This window comes from Plectrocnemia conspersa, unplaced genomic scaffold (assembly GCF_051122295.1).
Source record: "Plectrocnemia conspersa isolate PC_06_02 unplaced genomic scaffold, ASM5112229v1 ptg000009l, whole genome shotgun sequence".
Lineage (NCBI taxonomy): Eukaryota > Metazoa > Arthropoda > Insecta > Trichoptera > Polycentropodidae > Plectrocnemia > Plectrocnemia conspersa.
The window spans coordinates 7,242,653-7,268,116 of record NW_028277173.1 but is presented as its reverse complement, the minus strand read 5'-3'; the positions used below and the strand labels follow the sequence as shown (position 1 = coordinate 7,268,116).

The 25,464-nt window shown below is 31.1% G+C and overlaps 2 protein-coding genes across 3 annotated transcripts in view; one reads left to right on the top strand and one right to left on the bottom strand.

The window, feature by feature from the left end:
- Swim (Secreted Wg-interacting molecule) overlaps positions 1-21,866 on the top strand; it is a 45,746-nt gene extending 23,880 nt beyond the window's left edge. Inside the window, exons 2-9 of one of the 2 annotated variants that reach the window (XM_088192707.1) lie at positions 16,021-16,178; positions 16,284-16,458; positions 16,832-16,992; positions 17,062-17,245; positions 17,315-17,449; positions 17,516-17,721; positions 20,847-20,986; positions 21,048-21,866. In XM_088192707.1, the coding sequence (XP_088048833.1) occupies positions 16,021-16,178; positions 16,284-16,458; positions 16,832-16,992; positions 17,062-17,245; positions 17,315-17,449; positions 17,516-17,721; positions 20,847-20,986; positions 21,048-21,191 (1,303 nt within the window). In that variant the 3' untranslated portion in view covers positions 21,192-21,866. Of the gene's footprint in view, positions 1-16,020; positions 16,179-16,271; positions 16,459-16,831; positions 16,993-17,061; positions 17,246-17,314; positions 17,450-17,515; positions 17,722-20,846; positions 20,987-21,047 lie in introns of both variants that reach the window. The other variant, XM_088192706.1, reaches the window with a different exon arrangement.
- Pldn (biogenesis of lysosomal organelles complex 1 subunit pallidin) lies at positions 21,856-23,196 on the bottom strand. The gene is made up of 5 exons (XM_088192708.1): positions 23,085-23,196; positions 22,855-22,956; positions 22,685-22,772; positions 22,537-22,623; positions 21,856-22,472 (listed from the first exon to the last, which is right to left on the bottom strand). The coding sequence occupies exons 1-5, from the start codon at positions 23,105-23,107 to the stop codon at positions 22,374-22,376; spliced, it is 399 nt and encodes a 132-aa protein (XP_088048834.1). The 5' UTR covers positions 23,108-23,196; the 3' UTR covers positions 21,856-22,373.
- Between the last annotated feature and the right edge of the window lie 2,268 nt (positions 23,197-25,464).

Below are 25,464 nucleotides of genomic sequence, written 5' to 3'. Positions count from 1 at the left end.
TAATAAGAATGTCCACACAAACGGTTAGATAAGCATTTAATATTTTTAAAATTAAAATAAATAATTTAAAGACAGCAATGAAAAGGTTATAATAGTGTTTAATGTTCAATGATTAAGAGTTCTATAATGAATGCATTTTTGAACGCCGCCAGCAATATTGACATAAAAAGTGTAATCACCTTTTAAATTACGCAATCGTATCAATATTGACACTATTAATAAAACACCTATGTGTCATATAAAGAACGATGACATAATATAAAGGGCAACGTATAAACTAAAACTAGTGAGTAATTTTTAAATGCGTAGTTTGTATAATTATAATTTACTATACTATAATATGTAACTGTGAATATATTTACACTATTTTTTTTAAATATATAATATACTTAAATTGCAAAATATTTTATAAGCCATTCTGCAGCCCTCGGGTACATTGACTAATATAAACGATTTAACTTTTACTTTGAAATGAACATTTAAGTTTCTGCCATATTTATATTGCGTGGGAAGTACTAACTACTTCACGCTTAGATCTGCGATTTTAAAATTATCTTGATTATACAATTAATTCTTATAAAAAAAATAAAGTATCGTTGTTTTTTGTAACAAATTAAATTTGTTTAAAAAGTGAATAAATAGATTATGTTGAAAGGTGTCTAGCAGAATAACACATCAAAGAATTTTATCAACATGTATTACTTCACTTTCTTTAACCGTAATAAATATGTTTAAAAAATTTCAATTGCTTTGAAGCATATGATTATGTCTCATGAATGTATGTAAGCTATTACTTACATTTTAGTTTGAATGCACTACGTGTAGGTGTCATGTATTATTTTACGACTTCTTCTCTGTTTGAAGTTTTGCATACGACATACATATCAGAATATTATTCGCTAGCAAACATCCGATATATGAATACAAAGTTTTGGCATTTACGCTTAGAACAACCGTAACGTCATCGCCATTCTTTGTTTTCAATTCTGAAGCAATAATACAAGTATTAAAAAAAATATTGCGGCGCCGATAGATAGCAAACAGTTACCGAAGCATCAAGCACACGGAATTAGAAACGTAAATTTAAAAATGGTGTTTACATTGAACTTGCGCGGTAATTATTTCGGTCGTCGTTTCACTTTGATCAAGGCCCCGGCACTTGTTCTAAATTTAATGGAAACGTCTCATGCAGCGCTCTGTAAAGATAGCTGTAGTGTAAGCTGTTGCGAAAGCTCTCGCAGAAAGCTCTCGCGACCAAATTAATCTCTCTGTAAGATCGGTATTGCATATTGAGGCTAAGGACTTTCAAAAAAGTTCAAAAGGTTGAGTTTTCTCTCATAATTTTTTTTGTCAATATATTTAAACTTAAGAGCTTTAGAATGATCATTAAATATTAGTTATATTGTTAAAGCTAATTTAAAAAGTTAATTTAATTGAAGCTAAAAAATCGTAAACATCACAATAAACAAAAGTTATGTGATGAGCTTATTTTTTTATAACGCAAGCTTATTGCTGTCAGCGGAATGTATTAGATAAATATTTACACAACTCACATATCATAATCTTATCATATTTATATGATTTTCCATTAATACGTTTTACGATGAGCTTAATTTTTATTATACAAATAAAAACATTTTTAGAATACTACAATATTTCATAACTTTTCATTAAGTAGCGTAACATCTATAAAACATGGCGAATATATATAAATATTTAATTATCGATAATGTATAACTATTTTTGAATAACAATCAAAATAAAAAAATATTACCACACATATACAGTGGAACCTTGGATTGCGAATAACTTGGTTTACGAGTGTTTTACAATACAAAAAAAAATACTTGATAAACGAGTGCTGACTTGCAATACGAGCAGTACCTATTGCGTTACTTTCTTCCCAACTGAGCCGATGCTTCTTATTGACAGTCAATTATTCTTCCTGCAGTGAAGACATACAAGCTAGAAAATAATTTGACTATAGATAATGTTCCTGCTCATTCCAAACCATGGGGACGACTTAAATTCGAGTTCATTAAAATCAAGTTTCTCACAATACCACATCATTAGTCCAGCTCTTACACAAGCAGGTCATTTAGAACTTCAAAAAGCTATTGTGTATAATTGCTCCAGACTTATTTCAATTTATCAGTGAGCTTTTCATGAAAATAGTTTATATAATGATTAAGCACATTGTAGGTGACATCAATAGCCAATTTAATAGCAAAACAAATAAATTTGAAAGATTTTTTTTGCTTCACCTAATGATTGCCTCCCAACGCATTTGCTAAATCTAGTGCGCTATCTCAAATAATAAGTACACTTTACGAAATAGCAAATATTTTGTATAAAATAGAAATTATAAACTTATTAAAATTTCATAGCGGTGCCCCACGGCATACCCTTTAAAAACCACTGGCCTCGCAGATACTGTTTAATTGCTATTGTTTATTCAAAGAGTCAATGCTTTGTTTGAAGTGTCTGAACACGTATTACGTTTCACGTAAGTGACCTTTTATGGATAGTTTGCATGGACAATTTTTTTATATATTTGAAAAAAAACTTTACATTGTACAATCTGTAATGAAATCGACTAAAATGTGTCACATCCGATGGTGTTGAAAAAACATATAGGGCTTTGTGGGAAATATTTTTATCTATCGTGTGGTATTGAACCAGTTGTGTCAGCGGTGATCTTGAACCGATCCAGTTCCGTGATATTTTAATCATAATTATATCCTGAATTGATCTGCCATACAGCACAGTAATGCGTTATTGATATTATTAACTCAAAGAAGCGATTGATTTTTATCCATTCAAATAAATAAGACATTCAGATAAGAAACCTTTCCGAAGGTGTTCGTGCTAGATGTTTAAAAATATGCATATTTTCTCGGAAGATCGAAAGTATGACCAAAATTTTTTTGTGATTTTCTTTTACTCTAACCGGCCGGCGGTTTTATCTTACCTTTGGTGATTTAAGAACCCAATCTGATAAGAAAAAAATCACGCATGCAAATCGGTGGAATGCAAAACGATTTAAGGCTATTACTCATTTTTGATAATTATTGTTTTTGTAGAGTAGCAACAGCTATTATTGCCAATTATCTCACATTATTATTGACAGCCGAAAGGGCCTTAAAATTTTTGTTAAAACAATTTTTTAAATTTTTGTTAAAACAGAAAATAGCAATTCTGAGCTAAGCTTGAAATTTCAACGGGCAATTAAACATAGATTATATAATGGAATTGCTCTTTAAAGTATGCACTACTTTTTTGAATAAAGAAGTATTGTTTAATAATCCACACTGCTTTCTTTTATCACATTTATAATAAATCAGGGAAAATAAATTGTGACAGTATAAATTTATTGATTATAATTTATTTTTACATAATTAATCAGCTATCATTACTATATTCATGTTAACCAAGTTTAATACGATGGTACCTTAAACTTTAACTCATTACATAGAGCATGGTGTATATTATATTTATCTCTTTGCAAATATCGTAGATCTTTGAAGTAGCACAGTCTCCTAAGAAGCACTGACACAAGACAATGTATCATTACTACTACGCGATAGAACATAAGTAATAATGTGAACGAAGCGCTGAATCGTTTGTACATGTATGACTTTTACGATCGTAAATTCATTACGCGTACAAACGTAAAATTTAATACATTTCCAGTAATTAAATTTGATTGCACGATTTATTAGCTTGACATAGCAAAATTAAGTATTAGTCTCAGTGACACTTTTGCCTTTAGTTTAATCATATCAAACGACAGCAATTTATTGTTATCATTATGCTGAATCAACAATTCAATTGATGTACATGTACATATGTTATAAGTTATATTTTCACTGGCATTTCAGTGAAATTATATCCGAATATATTTTCACCGGTATGACGCTAGTGAAATTATATGCCACTCAAAAATATCTATGATTTTTAATTTAACAGTTGCAAAACGTCAACCCAAAAGTTTGTTTTTACCTTTATCAGGTCAATTCGTATCAGTTAGGTTTGAATTTAATTTAATTTATTTATTATATTGTAATATTTTATCAAATAATGTGACATAAATCTCTGATTATGAAAATGCACAACAGATTATCTATTCGTAAATAAATACAGTTTTACTGACTTATATATTTTAATACGCCAAGTTAATCAAATTATATTTAAACTAGTGAAAATATCACTGATAATACACAATCATTGTAATATTACTAACTGAGTCAATGTGTATATAATTTATAGCCCCTTAACTAATTATGTGATGAGATATATAAAATCAAGGCGAAGAAGATAAAATATATTTTATTATTAGCTTCGTAAATCAAACTATTTTTTCAGAAATAGTATATTAACACTTTTATTTTTATCGTTACTTAGTATTTTAAAAATTAGTTAGCCAATTTTATCGAAAAACCCTATACGGATATTAATCAACAATCTGCCTGCGAAATACATAGATTATATTCTACGATACTTTTATAATATTTTAAGTACTTTTTAATCTATAAAAAATAAAGATTAACGATTTTATCCCCAAAAAGTGCAACCATATTGTTTCTGATATCAATATACACATGTTTGTTATCTATGTTACATAATTATTGAGTGTTAAAGCTATTTTATTTTATTGGAGGTACTTCAAAGTTAGTGTCATTTACAGTTTACACATTTTATGATAATACATAGAATTTCTATTTCAAAGCCATCATTGTGGCATAAGTGACACTATAGATATTTTTTATGTCTATACATTTTAAGTTAATCTTCAATTAAATTCACAATTTACTATTTATAAGACCTCTGAACTTTAAATAACATGAAAGAGATGACTAACAGTATTTATGGTTTCGATCACTTTCATGGCAATTTTATTATATTTTATACATATGCTTTTACTGTCTGAAACTAGTATTTTAAGTTGTTTCATTAGAGAGGAACATTCGTAATATAAAAACATATTTTTTATTTAAAGACATTTTAAGCCAGGCATGTGCTTCAAAATTTGATGCAATATGATTTTTTGTATCAGTTCAAACATTACAAGATAAATCAATTTAGGATTTGGCGAAGGTACTGTTAGTTAGAAAACTGTAAAGTATTAGTTCGAAAAACTTATATTCAATATGATGTCTACTAAAGATTTACTAATCTTTTCTTATGAATTCAAACTAAAACCCAATTTTGGATTTGGTAAAGTTAGTGTTAGTTAAGCAAATTTCATATTGGCGATACAATTCTTAAAAATTATCCCCATGAAAGACCTCGAAAGATTGAGAAGCACTTAAATTTAATTCATAAAGAACTGCTTGGAAACTCACAGCACGCTCCACGATAATGCCCATTTCATATTACAATGAAATCTCTTTGTAACGAATACCGAAATAACGAAATTTCCAGTATAACGAATCTTCAATTTATCCCCGAAAAACTTATACAAAATATTTTCATTGTAACGAAAACTGATCTCAGTATAACGAAATATTTTAATACGTCCTTGACTTTGTGTGTGCCTGATGTGTTCAAAAGCGACTCAAACTTTTCTTATAAAACATTTTTTTAACAAATTTTATTGTGTTAAATACAGTATTCTTAAAAATAGACCTTGTTAGAAGTTATTTTTATTCTGTAGTAATATGGTAATTAAAAATAAAATAAAAATATATAATCTTCCGTACATTTAATATAACGATTTTTTTTGGTCCCGTGAATTTCGCTATACTGAGATTTCACTGTATTTCTAAGAAACACAAAATTTAATGATTATTCTTCATAACCACTAAAAATGTTAAATCGTTGGCAAAATACCATGAATGTAATGGTGCAATTTTTGATTAATAATATACTAGAAAAAAATTATAGCGTATCTCATATCTCACAAAACTCGACCACTTTATATAAAACAACCTAATAGCTAACTGCAAAAAATACACATTAACGATTAAGATCAGCAGCACCACACCTAAAATTTTACCCGTGAATAACTCCGCCCTTTTTATTGATATGTCCATATTTTTATTACATAGCTATTTTATGACCTTCTACATATATTTATTACATACATCGTGATATAATAATAACTTAAGAGTCTGAGTTGCATGTTCATTCGTTGATTGAAATAATATTTCACTAATTGTTTGTTAGTGTGTTACAGCTGCTAGCGCCTGTTTGTATTAAAAACAAGATGTCATGTTTTTCTGGACTTTCTCATTCATGCTATGTTTAACATGCTTACACATGTGTGTACACAATAACTTAAAGAGATATCGGTAGTGACCCAATTAGAAAGTAGACTCAGGACAATGTTTGGCACGCGGATTCACTTGGCATAGCTATACGTTACATCACTGGGAATGCTTTCCACCTGTCATCACGAATCTTAGAAAGATCCGGGAAGAATTTGCAGTTCAACCCACGCTGGCGATTCATCTATAAACATTGAAATGCGGAAAGCTTAACATTCCATTAAATTTTCTTCTTGATCAAAAAACCTGACGTAAAAGGTCGCGTATCTATTCCTAAATGGCGTCCCAATGTCATACACGTGAACTTATTTGATCTTTATACCTTCAAATGAGGAATTTGCCGCGTGTACCGGTAGTAATCTATATAAGTTGATTTTTATTTATGACTATTTAATTGCGACAATCGACGGCCTGAATAATTTAACGTTACATCACACGAACGTTCAATTGATTCCGCCGGTTGAGCATTTCAAGAATCTCTCACGTGGGCGAAACAGTCGAAATGCGTTATATATGACGCTAGCAAATCAAATATGCATATAGTGAATGGTGCAGCGTCTTATAGCGATTTAATAAAAAAATATCACATAGAAAAATAGGTTGGGGAAATAATAAATATATTCTCGATATAGGAAAACAGCTGCCACCTACACTGATTTTTTAAAGGCTTTTGATAAAGTCCATGTCATGCCTTAATTCTAAAAAATGGATAGGTTTGGGTCTTGCTTTTTAATCATACTTCTCAAATCGTCGCCAATATATTCAATATAAGCTACACAACTCGTCTGAATATATTGCCACATTAGGAATTCCTGGAACATTAGGTCTTAATCTCGACCCATTCATATTTTTTCTATTTATTAATTATATTAATTTTTTTATTTATTATACCAAATTCTTATCTTTCGCCGATGATCGTCAAGCATTGACGTTTATAGAATATTTAATTTTGACGTGCGTTGTCATTTACTAATAGATTACTATTTAGCACCAAAATATTGATCAAATCACTGCATGTTTCCTTGCATATCCTTGTATGTTTTATATATATAATATTTTAGCACTATATCATCAGTATACAGTTGAATCATTTCTGCAAGTTACATAGGATTAAATCATTTATGTATAGATTAAATAATAAAGGTCCTAAAACAGAACCATGTGGAATTCTATTTTTCACCACCTCACATTCGCTTTGTGTAACATTTATTACAACTACTTGTCTATTATTTAAATAGATATTTAATAAATTTAGCGTTGGTCCTACTATTCCAATATGTTTTAATTTCTCTAATAATATATTATGATCTACTGTATCAAAAGCTTTTTAATGTCTATAAATAATGCTGAAGTTTTATTTTTGTTTTTGTTGTAATATTTTATTAATTAATTCAAAAGCTGCATATTTTCTAAATCCGTGTTGTAAATATCATAAAAAAAATATGTTCCAAAGTTTATTCATATATATGTAGTATATTTATATATGTAGATATAAAATATGAGTGTACATATGAAGTACTCAAGGTTGCGATAAAAAATATCGACAATTTTTTTATTTATTTATTATTCAATATTGATTTAGTCCCCTTCAAAGTTGTTTGTATTTTAATATAATTTTATCTGATTTGGACTACATGCTATTATTAAATAATATATAAGTATTTTTTTGATAAAAATGTCACTTATGGCATCGTTTTGTTCAATGCATTTTTTGATATAGTCCTATTTATCTACAAAAATAAAAAAATGTGAGTGTGAGTCAGTGCATTATAGTGATTCTAAATTCAAGAGTTATTTGTCCATAATTCTGGTCGTTTTCTTCGGACTACCTCACGCAAATTCCGTGAAACTACAATGTCACTTTATTGATTATAAGACTTTGTAGTAGATTATACCGTTAGAATCTAAGAAAACAGTACGAAGAACCTTAACATTAGATCCAACTTGACGTGAATTTTTTTGGTCTTCCATTGAAAGGACTGCGCCTTTGCTTTGATGTCACAGGGACGTCATATGCGTGGAGCAGATGGGAATTTGGCCATAAAATTACCATTTAATGATATACTATGACTCTTAATAAAATTAAAATATTAATAAAATGACCACTGACTGTGCAACTTTTGCCCCCCCCCCCCTCCCGCCTATGAAAAAGGCTGAAAATACGTCTCTGATTCTATGATTCTAAACCATATATTCTTGGCTTATCCATCAAAGGAAATAAAAAGAAATGAATTTATCGCAAAAATATTATTTTTAAATATGTCACTTCAGTGTAATATTATATCATATTGGAATACATTTTTCTTGATAGATAATATATATTTTTACCAGTGAAATTATATTTTATCTGGCAAGTGCTAGTAATTTCTCAAGCAAAATAGAGACATATTTCGCATGTCGCATTTTGATCTATAATATAATTTTTCTGCACTTCGGTCTTAAAAATATGATAGCTATCTTTAATAATTTAACCCCCCCCCCTCCCTGGAGAAATCTGAAATGACGTCTCTGATTCTAAACCCAAAAAAATCTCGGGTTTATTTTTTAAAGAAAATTAAAAAAAACAGTCTCAAATCTATCACGAAAATATTATTTTTAAATATGTCACTTCAGTGAAATATTAAATCATATCGGAATACAATTTCCCTGATAGATACTATATATTTTTACCAGTGAATTTATAATTTATCAGGCATGTGTTAGAAATCTAATCGCATTTTGATCGCATCTTGATTAAAAAATTTATTAAAAAATTGATAGCTAACATTACTGATTTCCACCCCCCCCCTCCCTTCCTTGGAAAAATCTGAAATAACGTCCCTGATTCTAAACCAGAAATTCTCAGCTTATCACTCAAACATAATCTAAAAAAAAAGTCCCGAAAATATTTTTAAAATATATCTTTTCAATGAAATCATATCGAAATATATTTTTCCCGGTAAATATATATTTTTCTAGTGATATTATAATTTATTTGCCAGGTGCTAGTAAAAATATATAATTTCAACTTTTACATATGTAGTAATATATATATTTACATTATTTATTTACATGTGATGTATAAATTTTACAGTGAATGTCTATTTTTCAGTGAAGCTATATTTTCCCTGTGGAAGTCTAAATACATTTTCACGGGTAGATATATATTTTTAATACCGAAATTATAATTTAGCTGATAGTGAAATTATACGCTGCTCAATAACGTCAATGAGACTCAATTTGACAGTTGCGAAACGTCCATTTGCTGTTCAAACCCAAACCTAACCTACACGAATTAACCAAATCCAACTTTCGTTAGGTCAAGTCTAAAGTAGCCAAATTACCTCTCAGGGAGAAATAAGCAAAAGAAGCAGTACAGACAGACGTCGCATCTCACATATTGCTCCAGGGTTTATCTGTTCTTTGATTTTACAATGTGTTTTAAAAATATGATGGCTAGCCTTACCGGACTTCTGATATGAGAGTATTGGTTAAAGTATATTCAAACCGAATTTTGGTCAATAGGAGTACGCAAAACCAATTATCACTTCTCAGAAGTCAAAAATCCACGTCAAAAGCAATAAAATCGTGTCGGCGCCGTCGCAGTGGGAACGCTCGGTAACGAGCGTTCCCACTGCGACGGCGACGGCACGATTTTATTGCTTTTGGCGTGGATTTTTGACTTCTGAGAAGTGATAATTGTTTTTTGCGCTCTCCTATTGGTCAAAATTCGGTTTAGATATGCTTTATTCATTAGAGCAACTCTTCAAGCGTCAGTGACTTTATTCAACAGTTTTATAAAAAAAATGGCTACCACTCTTTTCATGTCTAGAATGTCAAATAAAATTGCTTTGTATATATTGTATGCAACAACAACTTCTTTAGTAATCTCCCTAATAATTATTCGGCGATTACTAAAAACAATGTCCTTATTATTTTCACATTTTACTTGATGTGCTAAGCTTCTTGCTACTCTTTACACTTTCAACGTCTTTATCACACTCTTGAAAACGATTTTACTATTCATAAACCCTTTGTTTGTACATAGCATTCCCACCAAAAGCCATATTCAACAGTTGCACCATTTCACTGCACTTTTTGCACCGTTTTATATTTTTAAATATAATACGTGGATTTAAAACAAGACGTTTCAGGTGATACACATATACTCTATTTGCATTAACACAGTCAGTTTGCGGGTTATCCATTTCATTTTTATCCATAATTGAGAAAGAAATGGCAAGTTTTGATTTACGCCGCAACTATTAACTCTAAAGCACAATATACGGATATACGTTCATTACTTCTGTTTATATTTTGAACAAATTTATTGAAATTAAAATCATTACTTAATTTTTTATATTCATCAAGCAATCAATCGAAGTAATTATAAGTATCGTGTACTTTAGGGCGTAAACCCAAACTTGCCATCTCTTTCTCAATTATGAATAATGATGAAATCTTGAACTGACTGTGTTAATGCAAATAGAGTATAGTGATATTAACACTATTGTTATTAAATTTGAAGAGAACAATTTAAATGAGTAATATATAAATTAATTGTTCCATAAAACGAATTGTTTATCAGGTCAGAACAAAAATCCGAAGATTTATCTTACGTAAATCCACAAATAATTCGTTTTATGGAACAGTGTTTATTTAAATGCACATATCTCTTAAAATAATTCCTTTTTAAATCGCACCCTAATTTTAAATTAAATTGAGACAATTCAACATGAGATGTAACACAAATGGTAAAGAGAAACATGCGTATGATAATGCATATTGACAGAACAGATCAAGTTACAATAACAACTAAAAGAATACCGTAAAATAAAAGTATCCTATTTTTTATTGTTTATAATCTACATATATTATACTAGCTGTCAATACATCACCGCGAAGTACCGGAGCTAGAAGACGTGTGGGTTCTGGATGTCAAACTTTTTTGCTTGATTTTCATTATTTCTTTTTTGCTTGATTTTCGAGATTAAAAAATTTAGAATACATATTTATATCCGCCGGATATGATACATATTGAAAAAAATTGTGTCCATATGGAATTCGAACCCAGGTCTTTCAAGTATTAGTCAGCGACTTAAACCACGAGTCTACATACTGATGTATTTATAAATATTGGGGCTGTGTACTACTTTTTATTTTATTTGTATTATCATTTGACCATCGTGACGCATTGGGGTAACGATGGACTTAAATAATAATTTAAATAAACCTAATAAGTAATAAATTAAATTAAAATACCTAACAATTTCGCTGTAAAAATACATTTTGTACAGTATTTAAATTTGAATGAAAGTCATTTCAATATACAATTTTTTAATAATGATATTTATTTATGGAGATATAATGTCTAAAATTATAGGTTAAGAAGCACTGACTGTTTCCAAATATGGATTGAGTACAATTATAATATTTAAGACACATATTTACGAGCTTCCATTTGAAATATTATTAATTCACATTGGTTTAATTGACGCCACGTTATGTTAATGCAAATGTGCTTCGACCTTTAAACCCATTCGTCGCCTTAAACCGTAGAGATTTACGGTTAGCGCCAACCTGCCGATTCAATGATGTCATTTTTGCGTACTGGTATTCTCTTTGCATAACAAACACTCAACGCAAGCTGTGGACTCCTGTTGAATGCCACAATAAACGTTTGTCCTGACTAGATAACCATAACAAATCCGGCAAATATTTTAAAATATGATAATTTATTGAACACCACTTAAATAAGTTTATTTATAAACTTTCAGATTGATTCTCGGAATCTAAGCGCGCTTTATGTTTATCTAAACTCGTGATCTCTTTCTTGCGTTGCTCGACTTGAACCCAATCCGTGAATTAACCCTAAGACACAACTTGTTGATCTTGCACTTGTGTTGCATGCTTGAACTGCAGTTTAATCGATTCGTAAAATTATACGGTGTTTGCTTTAGAATTGGGCCCTATGCAAATATGGATGCATTTAAAAATCAAAAATGCTCTGAGAATGCTGCTTGTTTACCTCTTTATGTAAATTAACATCCTTTTACTGAATCACTCGGTCAACATTTTTTGTAAAGAACACTGAAATGTACACTCAAACTTATTTACATCACAAGCGTTGTATTATCATATGAATATCACGAAGTGAGTTTACTGACTAGGCTACATTGAATTATTTCGTAATAGTTTAAGAAAGAGCTACTTGTATTATGTTATATCTGTAAGTCGAACATGAAAAAACAAAAAAAAACTGTATTTACTTCGTAGTATAGAATTCTAACATTTTACGTATTTATAATCTTTATATACAAAACCGCAACTACAGTTTATTTATTTTCAAGAGTCAGTGTACAATAAAATCGTTCAACGCATGCTCTTAAATTTCTGCCATGTGATAGGTCGGACGCCGTGGGGGTTGTGCCGATACGTGTAAGTACATAGGAGAGTATTGGTCTGTTGTACTTGAATGTTATCTTATTGTCCCTTTCACATTTTTATTAAAACGTTATGTCCCAGATTCGCTTTGAGCTTTTGAATCCAAAAATTTTAGGGTAATCAATGAGAAATACTTATTTAAGTTTTTCAAACCCTAAGGGATGTGACTTCGCAGCCAAAAAGACGCCAGTAATAATTTATTATTTAAATTTACATATTACTACAAATTATGATGGGCGAGATTATTTTCTCTGGGCGGTGGTGGAGAGGCTGGCGGATAGATGATGTCAGAGGAAGATCCTCAGAGGTTTTGTAGGTGAGGCAGCGACGGTGTAGTGGAGGTTGGTCCCTCTACTGCAGTCGTGTCTGATGGAGTACCTCTTTGGTGATAGCACTCTATGACCGTATGGTCTTTGCCTCGGGCCGAATCTCAGCGTATCTCCTGTCGCGGCATGTCTGCCGTGTCTCTTTCTCATCATTCGAGACCAACCTTAAATATTAAGAGTTGCAAAGCTCGCTGACGAATCACGATTGTTATACGAAATATGTATACCTACGCCTTTATAAAGTGACATTAGTTTGATGGACATCTTTCTGAGGTCGAATTGTGCAACGGAAATATTGTGTAATGTAATGTAATGTAATAAAATATTGATAAACATAAGATAACCAGGGACGTAATTTCAGTTTTTCCTGGGGGGGGGGGGTAGCAAAAATTGGTCAATCATTGGTATTTTGAAAAAAAGTCGTATTCATTAAGATTCATAATATTTCATTAATTGACATTCAAGGAGGGGGGCGAATTCTCCCATATGCTCCCCTGCGTAAAACCATGTCAAAAACAATAAAAATATTTTTTTATCATTAGTTCATTATTAGAGAATTTTCGATACAAGATATGTACGACCTATTTCGATTTTATTTTATCATCACGATATTCATCAGTGAGATTAGGAAAATTTAGGTAAACCTAATCTGTAATGATCAATCGGAATTATAATTATATAATAATCACTAATTAAAAAACACTAAGATCGGTATGGGATTTGAACCCACGTCTTTCAGGTCAATAGTCAGAAACTTATACCACTCGCTTATCATGCCATCGCCGTCGCTAAACCAAATTTTTTGTAATACGAGAGCGCAAAAAAACAATTATCCCTTCTCAGAATTCAAAAATTCACGTTAAAAGCAATAAAATCGTGCCGTCGCAGTGGTATATCTAGCGTTCATTTTAAGACGTTCTATAACAATTTTACGGCTTACAGTAAGTGAGAATCGATTAAGGAAACATATCTGAACCGAATTTTGACAAATAGTAGAGCGCAAAAAACAATTATCCCTTTTCAGAAGGCAAAAATCCACGTCAAAAGCAATAAAATCGTACCGTCGCCTTTACAGTGGAAACGCTCTAGCGTTCATATTAATTTTTATAGCAATATTATGACTTACCAAGAATCAAATGAAGCATATCTAAACCGAATTTTGACCAATAGGAGATCGCAAAAAACAATTATCCCTTCACAGAAGTCAAAAATCCACGTCAAAAGCAATAAAATCGTGCTGTCGCCGTCGCAGTGGGAACGCTCGTTACCGAGCGTTCCCACTGCGACGGCGCCGACACGATTTTATTGCTTTTGACGTGAATTTTTGACTTCTGAGAAGTGATAATTGTTTTTTGCGATCTCCTATTGACCAAAATTCGGTTTGAACATACTTTAACCAATACTCTTATATCAGAAATCTGTAGTAATATCGGTAAATATAGCTTATTTTTAAAACAATAATTTCTGAATAATATGCAATCAGGGACGTCATTTCTCCATTTTATGCTTTATCTATTTCATTAGGATTCATAGTATTTAATTAAATGACCTGCATCTTTCTGACCAAATTTCGGAAGGGCAAGTGTCCTCACCTGCCCCCCTCAAATGTCGTCACTGCTTAATTCGTATTAGTAATTTAATAGAACGGATGTTATTAACCTGCATTTTTCATGAATAAATGACACGAATTGGTCTAAAATATAAAATATTAATGAACATAAAATAACGTCTAATTAAGCATTCAGTCTACGCTCTTCAATTGGAACTAATTTGTAATTTTTCTATTACTATGTATATTCAAAAGATACTTCTTTGTGTGGTTAAATCATTTTTTCTGGTTTTCTTCTTCTTTTCAATAATACCATCCACAGCGTCTACAATAAAAAAATGAGAATCGAATAGCTCCGCTTGTGAAAGACAATAAACTAGCATAAATCTATATAAGTACCTGAGTCAAACTCGAAACAGGTTCCCATGAATCTATTTAATATAGTTTTATAAATTTAGTGCAACAATGGTTGTTGACACCAAATAGGGCAAATAATTCTAAAATGCTTGTTAGTTCACACTCGTGGGTGTTAGGTCGTATGTAAATACTTTGCTATTCGGTTATCTGTCAACATTGTACATCACTTAACAAACAAGCTGCCTACAGAATGATGAACAACACAAAGTTATAACTCATGTTAAGCGCCGGCGAATTATGTCACCAAAACAGCGATCTCAATCAAGATGTAATTGTGCAATGTCAAAATGCGACATGGTCAGGTCGTAAATTCATCTGTGAGACACTCCATTACCAGAGCGGCTTTTATGATCATCGCAGACTTGGCTGTGCAATTGCTCAGGCACCACCAACTTCTTACCCTGTTTGGTATGAGTCCAAATAGAAGAAGGAACTTTAATTGGACACTGACCCTAGAAGGCATCAGACCGTTGTTTCGCAATTTGCGTGCCTATAAGTTTCATCTTCTCCAAAATCCAGTGGTTCCTAGTTTTTTAAGAACCCATAATTAATTTTATTTTGAATGACTTTATATGAAGTGGATCTTTAATCATATCAGTCCAAAAAAAGTTACATGAACGAATATAAATATTGTCTATTTTTATTTCGCATAAAATTCCTATAAGGTATGCTGGGATATGATTCCCTCAAGTCGCGTCGACGAGTATACTTGGGAAAGCAGTTATTCAAATAAATATAAACTGTCGGATAGTATTGATTTGTTCTCATTCAGGTACTTGCAGTTAATAATATGTATTGATTTTTTTTTCTATGCATTAGCGTAAATCTGTTTAAAATAATATAAGCAAAACTTACTTTAAGCGACTGAATATTTCATCTGGTATAAACCACACTAATTTATGCATCATTCATATTGTTTATATTATAAAACATAAACCACCCACGAAATTTTTAAGCAAGGATTGTTTATTATCTTGTTATGTATCTTTCACAGAACAACAGTATCATATTTTAACGAGCATCTATTTTGTTTCAGAACGTTTTGGCGGTACGGTGTCTTAGCTGTAATATGCTTAGTGATTGGAATAGCCGTAGGATACTCGGGTCCAGACTTACCACCTGGACCTTATTGTGGACAACGTTCGGACTTATGTTGCAACGGCAGGGAAGATAGATGTTCGGCTCCAATTTTAGGTACATAAAACTCACTTTCAATATAACTTTTAAGATTAAAGATAATAAGTCAATATAGGTATGAACATTAATATGCTATATTAATCAATGTAGTAAATTCAACAGGTACTCTATGCTATTGTGACGACTTTTGCAACAGGACGGACGACCACGATGACTGCTGTCCTGACTTTTTCGAAGTGTGCCATGGAATTTTACCCCCGGGACCGATCAAGCAATGCTTTTATAATAACAAATACGTGGCTCCCAAATACAAAGCACAAGAAAACTGCAATGAATGGTTAGTCTGCTATAAATGTGGTTGCGTTAAGTTAGGCTTAAATAGTGGTTAACATTTAAATTGGCATAAACGGAAATGATTAATAAAAGATTAATACATGCGATATCTAAACCACAATTGATCATTAAAAATATTTTTTTTAATTTATCAAAGTATACATAAAAGATATATAACATACACAGCTGAAACAGTCAATTCAGTTCTAAAATATGTAGGTTAACTTATGCATACAATTAGAGAATTGTCTTTATCAATGTAAGAATGAAAGATATTTTATTAATCAATGTTTAACTTACATCCCTATGCCCAAGCAATTTATTAAGTTAACTTGTATGACACTAATATTTATTTTATATTTGTTATAATATTACAGCGTATGCGACGGTTCAGAAATGGTGTGTGAAACAGATCCTTGCATTGTCGATGAATCACTGATTGATGAAATCAATTCTGATTATTCGAGCACGTGGAGAGCAAAGAGACACGAACCATTCTGGGGTCAAAAATTGAGCAGAGGAATTAAATTGAGACTAGGTGAATATCTTATTATTGCTTGAATGATATACCCTTGCTATGTATATTAATGTTATCTTGTTATTAAAGGCACGTTGAATCCGGAAAGAAGTACTTATGGAATGTACCCAATCAAGCCTATATACGATATAAATACTATTCCCGAATCGTTCAATGCCATTAGTCATTGGCCTGAAAAGATGTCGACTGTTAAGGATCAGGGCTGGTGTGGTTCTTCCTGGGCCATATCAATAGCGGATGTGGCTAGTGATAAGTAATGAATTTGAATGAAAGATTGAGGTTTAATAAAGAATGTCATATAATGTGTTATATTATATTTTAGATTTGCTATAAGTTCAAATGGACGGGAAATGCCCAAGTTGAGCGCCCAGCAGATGGTGTCTTGTAACAGCCGTGGTCAGAAATCATGCAGTGGAGGATATTTGGATAGAGCATGGCAATATATTAGGAAAACGGGGTATAACTCTTTATACTTGTTGTAAAATATATTTTTCTCTTTATAACCAATATTATATATTTATAGTTTGGTCGATGAAGAATGCATTCCTTACGTGGCCCAAGACACCAAGTGCACAATCCCATTCAGAAATCCGACTCTCGCTGCTTCTGGTTGCAACACTCCTGGAAGTCCCTCCAAGCGTAAAAATCGTTACACTGTATCTCCACCGGTCAAGATTGGCTCCGAGTCGGATATAATGTACGAGATTTCAACCTCCGGACCACTACAAGGTATGTATTATATATAAATGCATAAAAATACAAATAATACAAACTTAAATAACTATATTTGATTCCATAACCATTTAAAATATGAGGATGTATCAAATGAAAACCAGTCGCCTCTTTCAATGGTCTAAATATATGAAAATCATTATCTATAAAGTAGGGTTGATGTTAAAGACTCTTTACAGATCATAAAAGGCAGTAACAAAGTTCCTCAGTACTAAAATACAAGTTGACGTAGTCTATGCTAACTTTCAAAAAGCATTTGACTAAGTTTTTCATGAATTTCTTATTCGAAAATGAATCAACTTTGCATTTATAAATGCAAATCAAAATTACATTGTTACTTTTTCAGTAAAATATCAAGTACCACTAACATTACTACAATCAGAGCTTTATTCAAAACAAAAAAGGTGCCAAAACTCAATTTTTGACAAGCGTTTTACTGAACTAAACCTTTATACTATACTTTTCCTATGCCACGACGCGCATAAAAAGTTAAACAAAATTTATTGTATTTTTTCCTTACTTTGGACATGGCAAATCTAAAGTTAAACGAACAAATACAAATATACAACTGTAGACTAAATGTAAAATAAAATTATAAAACCTTATATATTAGAATAAAAATTTATAGTGATTTCCAAAGTTTTGTCTAATTCTCGTCTGACAAAGTGTTGCTGTTTATTGCCATATGAAATCAGAGAAATCACAGATCAACGTATTTTGAAGGAACGAAAAGTGGCAAAAGTGGTCCGACGATTTTGATGAACAAAAGTGCCGAAACTGTATTGTTCTTGAACAAAGCTCTAATTGGGGTAGTAATTAGATTAATTTGCTAAATCCTGCGTTTACATTCAAGTTAATATAAGTACAAATTATTTATTTACATGCAATGTATAAATGGTTGTATTTTCAGTGAGGTTATATTTTTACTAGTGAAGTCCAAATACATTTTCACCAGTAGATATATATTTCTTAGTAGAAATATATATCTACTGGTGAAAATGTAGTGAGGTTATATTTTTACTAGTGAAGTCCAAATACATTTTCACCAGTAGATATATATTTCTACTAAGAAATATATATATAGAAAATAAAAAAAATAAAAGAATTTAACTGATAGGCGCTAATGAATTTATATGCTATTCTAAGATATCATTGAAACTTAATTTGACAATTGCGAAACGTAAATTTGCTGTTCAAACCCAAACCTAACCTACACAAATTAACCATACAACCCAACTTGACCTAATGAAAGTTCTAAAACTAATTATAATTTTAGAACTTTCATTAGGTCAGGTCTAAAATATTTTTCCCTGGGGAAAGTAAGCGGAAGAATAAGTACAGACAGATGTCGTTATCTCGCATATTGCAACATAGTTTGTAAGCATTTTGATGTCACACTATGTTTTAAAAATATGATTTCACACTATGTTTTAAAAAGCTATTCTTACCAATATTACTACGGACTTCTAATATAAAAGGGTTGATTAAAGTATATTCAAACTGAATTTTTGTCAATAGGAGGGCGCAAAAACAATTATCACTTCTCAGAAGTCAAAAATTCACGTCAAAAGCAATAAAATCATGCCGTCGCCTTTTCAGTGGGAACGCTCGTTACCTCCACTATCTTGAATCCCAGCATAGCAATTGTTACTGATTGTTGAAAGGCATTAGCATTTGTAGAAGAAAATTTTGCTATGAACTTTTTGATAGGAGCGTTGGAATACAATTGAAGGGTGGTGTCGACAATCCATTGATGTGTGGTGATTTTCATGTGTGGCGTCTCTTACTCATAAGCATTACAGTCAGAAAACGCTCCGTTTACATAAGCCATCTAGCTTTTCAATGAGCTTCTCAGACCCAATGATGTTTTCGACATTAGCTACGAGGAGCTAGAATATAGAATGTAGAATGGCAAATGTCTTTTAAAAGTGCGCTACTATTGAATTTTAAGTCATTTATATTTTAAAAAAAATTAAATATCTTGATATAGTAAGCGTAAATAAATATAAATGAGTGCATGTTTGTGTATGAGCTGATATATGGTATCTGTATATGTTTGCACTATTATGTATTAAGGTCATTATGACAAATTGGGGAAATTCATCATGTCATGATGGTTATATCACGTTACATCAAAACAACTGTATTCTGGTACCAAATGAACATCGCTATGATTTTATTGCATCGAAGATATGTCATACTTACCTATACTCTAAGATTATCCCTTGTTAATTTTAAAAGAGAGTGAGTATAATCTTTCACGTCGATAATTGGTGTTCTTAGCTTATGGCTGACGGTAGCGAACCAGAATTCTTCCCCAATAACTATTATTCCTAGGAAGCCACCACTTTCTGCCTCAAAGCACTGTAAATTTATTGGAATTTATTTATTATAAATCTTCCATTGCAACATGATGTTAGCCAAATACGTTAAAATAGGGTAAACACAATCAACGACTACTAACTGAAATCGAATTCTATAAATCAGTGACATCTATTTTATTAATAACAAACTATTATTACAGTTTTATATTAATTATTCATAATAATTTTCATCCAGGAGATTAGGAATATCTAAGAAAACCTAATCTGTGATGATCTATTGGAATTATAATTATATAATAATCACTAATTCCGACCTCCCAGACACGATAGAAATTGAAAAACACCAGTGTACATACGGGATTCGAACTTATATCACCAATTTATAGCACTGGTATATCGTGCTGGTTATGTGCCCGCCTGGTCGAAAAGTCTGGCATTCATAACTTTCATTTGTCAATGAATTTCAATGGGTTTTGCACATTCACTACTCAAAAAAGTGCGGTACTGCCACGCCTTCGTGCTTTATGCCTGATTCGTACTGATTATATATACAAGTCAATAGAGCGTTCTTTTGAAATTTTATCGCACTTTTAAGTTTTTATTTGGTTAACATTTTTTGGAGCATTAATTTTTGTATAAATGTAAAAAAATTGTGTTTTTAATATATATATATATATATATATATATATATATATATATATATATATATATATATATATATATATATATATATATATATATATATATATATATGTATATATAATATGTATTAATTTTTAATTTATTGTATCATTCTAGCTACCATGAAAGTATATCAAGATTTCTTCTCATACAGTGGTGGAATATATAAAAAATCATCGCACGTTAGGAACGATTTATTCGGTTATCAATCGGTGAGGATTATCGGCTGGGGTGAAGAGAACGGAACTAAATATTGGGTAATTAAAATATATATTTTATATTGATTTTATGTGTCGATATTAAATGTTTTTCTTATAGTTGGCAGCCAACAGCTGGGGTTCAAATTGGGGCGAAAGAGGATATTTCAGGATTTTGAAGGGAGTCAACGAGTGCGATATCGAATCATTTGTCATCAGCACAACAGCTTTCACCGTCGATAACAAAGCTGGAGTCATAGGCTAAATCGAGGCGATTTATATTTACAGCACTAAACTACTGCCATATTTTTTTCTCTTATAAAATATTTAATTATTCATTTTTTTAGATTGTTAAATGCTTAATTTTACGAATACTAGTCTGCGATAATTTTTTTTATATGTATACATATATAAAAGTATTCACTTTATTATTAAATAAGATCATTTTTTTAGTACTCGATTTATTAAGCAGTTTGTTGTTTTTAATATATCGTTAATTTATATCGAGGAGAGATCCATGTTTTATTTGTTGAAGCATTTAATATGTGTATTATTTAATTTGTGTGACTTACAGTGTTCATTTTTTATAAGTTTCAATTTAATTCAGATTGTCAATTATTGTCTTCTTTGGCATCATTCCATGCGTCATGTTTGATTTACAAAATTTGCAATGAGAAGATCTCGAATTCATTTTTAATTATTTAAAATATATATTTGCAATTATTGTATTTGTATAATAAAAGTGTTTCAAAGTGCCATTATTAAAAACATAAATATACAACTTTAGTAATAATGTCTTTGAGACGATAATAAACATGTGATTTTATATGTAGTATATAAATCAGATTTTAAAATAAATTAATAAATTATATATTTTTGTGTATGTAATAAAACCTGCTTAGTTACTTTTTTTTAAATTAATAAAAATATTTAAAATAAACATTTTTTATTTTTAATTAATTAATTGTAAACAAAGCTATACGTGTAAAGTGAATTGAAAATAAGGAAAATATTCACTCTTTTACATTAATATATAGATATAAAAAATATATCCTATTATTATTAATTAACAATTATTCGTTAAAACTTAAATAAAGAACCCTGTTTACTAAATATTATTTATATAAAAATTATAGTAATAAAACTTTATATAATACATTAATATATAAAAATAATATAAAGATAGATTTCAAAATTAGTGATGTTTTTTCAAGGACAGCAATGATCAATAACATCTTTCCATTTATATTCTCAATATACATAATTATATACAACAAAACTAAACAATGTTATTTTCAATTTAAAATATGTTGAACTTTACTAACTTTGAAATCTAATATAATCTGATTAGATACATTAAAACGAAATTAAATGAAAGACTTAGCCTCTCAAAATTTAAAATAATTATTGCATAATTATTAGACGACGTGTAGAATTGATACATTTACTATTTGAAGCCACCGATCAGTCTCTGTTCATTTTCAAGTTGCACTTTCCGAGCCATCTGTTTGTTTTTTGCGAAACTTAAAACGTTATGCGCTCTTGTCTATAATACAAATTAAAAACATGTAGTAAATTTACAAATAATGTCATAAGTGTTTTAAATTTACTTTTAAACGGCTAGTTCTCTCATGAATTGACGCCATTTGTTTCTTTATCTGCACCAATTGATCCCGACAATAATGGATATCTGCAAACTACATCACGCTTATAAATAGATATTTACTATTACATATTACAATCGGATAGTATGCTTACCATATTTTTCAAAGTTTCATCGTTTTGTGTGGAATACAATTTCTTATTTTGTTCAGTCATAGAATTAATTAAAGTCGATTGCTTCGATCTGAATAAAAAATCATTGTTAGTATTAAATTTACCGTAATTTGAAATCAAATGTTCTGTTTCAATATTAAAAATATATGTACGTTAACTCGCCGAGATTCGTCTGCACTTTGACGAGAGGGGCCTCGTATTTAAACAATAACCCATCTGACATTTTTTTTATATCGTCGTCAGAGGCTAGCCTTCTAAAATAAAATATAGGCGTTACTTCAAATAATAAATTATCGGAATACAAATCATATTTCTATAGTTAAATGAATAATTTCGTATGTATTTTAATGTATTACAGAATAAATAAACGCGTTGATTTTACCCTGGAGTTTCTGGGCCGTCCATTTTAATTTCTATATTGACATTATAAATGATGAATGACACATAACCTAGATACAATTGTGACGTTTCATAGTTTCACGGCTATCGAATTTTTTTCTGCACGCCAGTTTTTAATTGTGCCGTATATCATTGTCCCGAAACATAGTTTCACATTATATTTTATTAATTACACATATTCCAATAAAAAAGTAAATATATACTATATGTGCAGCATGCGTAGCACACAATTACTCTGCGTCGTATTTTATATAAATGTGGAGTAGTACCTACAACAAGCACCTCTCAGATAAATGGTTTTGCCATGCGTGCAAGCACACTGCGTTGCGGTTCATGTTTCGAATCTAGATTCGTATGTAGAAGGCAAAATGAGATATAAAAAAGTTCGTATGTAGAGCGGTTTGTAAGTTGAGGTACCACTGTAATTATTTACTTTCTTGTTAACCTGGAATCGGCACGCGACAAAGCTCGCACGAAATTTAGATTTTTTTTAACGCTACTGTAGAGGTTAAGAAGTGAAGGATTAAAACTACAATAATTAAAAAATGTTATTATATAATCTATTTAATAACATAAAATATTACTCTACGATCATTAGTTTAAAATATAAGCATTTAAATTGTGACACGTTTTCGTTGCACATGTTACCCCTTAAACGTCACAGAGAAACACATTTTTAATGCTTTTGTAATAACATTAAATATATTTTATAGGGTTCGGTGATTATTGCGCAAAAGAAATGTTCACGTAAATGTATATTTACACATAATACGTAAATATACAGACTTGGTCATAATAATGGGGCACCCCAATAAATGTATTAAAACTGAATAAAGTTGTTTAAAGTGTTTATTTTAAGCTTATTTTTAATATTTAATAGGCCAACCATTAGCTGTAATTACAGCTGCAACCCTCTTTGGCATACTATCAACTAATAACTTATAGGTGGACGTAAACCTTTTTTTTCTATTCCATCTGCAATTTTTCTTGAAGTTCAATTTTAGATATGATCTTCTTCGGCAACCTTTCCTTTTAATTTTACTCATAAATTCTCTATAGGATTTAGGTCTTATGATTGCCATTCTAAAAGCGTCAAACCCTTAGGCCGGTTTCACACGTGCCGGGTGGATTTGCCCGGCACCGGGCCGGCGCCGTGTAGTGGGGATGGTGTTGTATGGGCTAGTACCTATCATTTCAGACGTGCCGGACAAATCTACCCGGCGCCGGCCCGACGCTGACTGCCGGGTTGTCGCCGGCCGCGCTCACTAAACTGTCCGGCGCCGGGTACCGAGTTGAGTGTGGTGGGAGTAAAACTCAAACATGAACCGGGCCGTTGACAGTGATTGTGGTATCTTGTAATAAAATTATTAAATATATTCCTCGTGTTTAGGCAATAGCGGAAGAAATAGACCTCGAAATTTTAATTATATTAATGTAATCTCTTTTAATTATCTTAGTAGAATACATACAAAAATAAAAAAATAACGCGAAATGTGTGGAAGGACTTATGTGAAGCCGTTAATCCTAAATTACTGGCACCAGTTGACGGGGTATAGGTCGGGTTGGGAAGAAACCGGCCAGAAACCGGCCAGAGACCGGCTACGTGTGAAAGATTTGTAAACGGCGCCGGCCCGGTGCCGGGTGAATCCATCCGGCACGTGTGAAACCGGCCTTAGACGCAAACCAACCCTTGCTTTTTAGCGAGGTATGGCACGAAGTTTTTTCTTGCTGGAATCGGATGATAGCGTGGTCTGAGCTTAAAAATATTTTCCAGTAGGAATCCATTAAAGTGGATTAAAATTACCTTCAAGTTGGTTTCATCGGACCAAATTATGTTCGCCTATTCTTCAAATGTCCAATCTCGGTTCTTACGAGCCCTCTCTAGCCTTCGAGTTTTATTTATTTCCGAAAGCCACGGTTTGTGTCGGGCTTTAAAACCTCTGAGTCTTCTTCTCACCGTCCGCGAAAAAATGAATGGCCCTCCGCTTACAAATACTTAAGCAGCCAATTTTAAAGACGTTTCTCAACGATTTTTAAGAGACTTATATACCAACATTCGATCTTCTTCGGCAGTTTTCTTTCGTTTTCTTTTAGTTTTGGCGTTGATTTGTAAGAACCACATTCGTTAAACTGTTTCAAAACACTATTGTGTTTACTAATTTCTGATGTAGTAAGTCCTAGCGAATGCAATAAAATTATATTTTGTTTTTAAGCATCACTAAATAACTAAAAAAATATATTTAATTTATTTGCTAAAGTCTATTCCAACTTAGGTGAAACCGCAAATTAAAGCAATATTTTGAAATGTTAGCATTATTTGTAGACAATAGTGGGATAAAATTTTATATTTCACTTTTCTTCAG

Coding starts and splice junctions, on each gene's coding strand:
- Pldn (XM_088192708.1), bottom strand. CDS start 23,107: ATGGACGGCCCAGAAACTCCAGG. Junction 22,957..23,084: donor GACGGCCCAGAAACTCCAGG/GTAAAATCAACG, acceptor ATTTTATTTTAG/AAGGCTAGCCTCTGACGACG. Junction 22,773..22,854: donor ACGAATCTCGGCGAGTTAAC/GTACATATATTT, acceptor TTTTTTATTCAG/ATCGAAGCAATCGACTTTAA.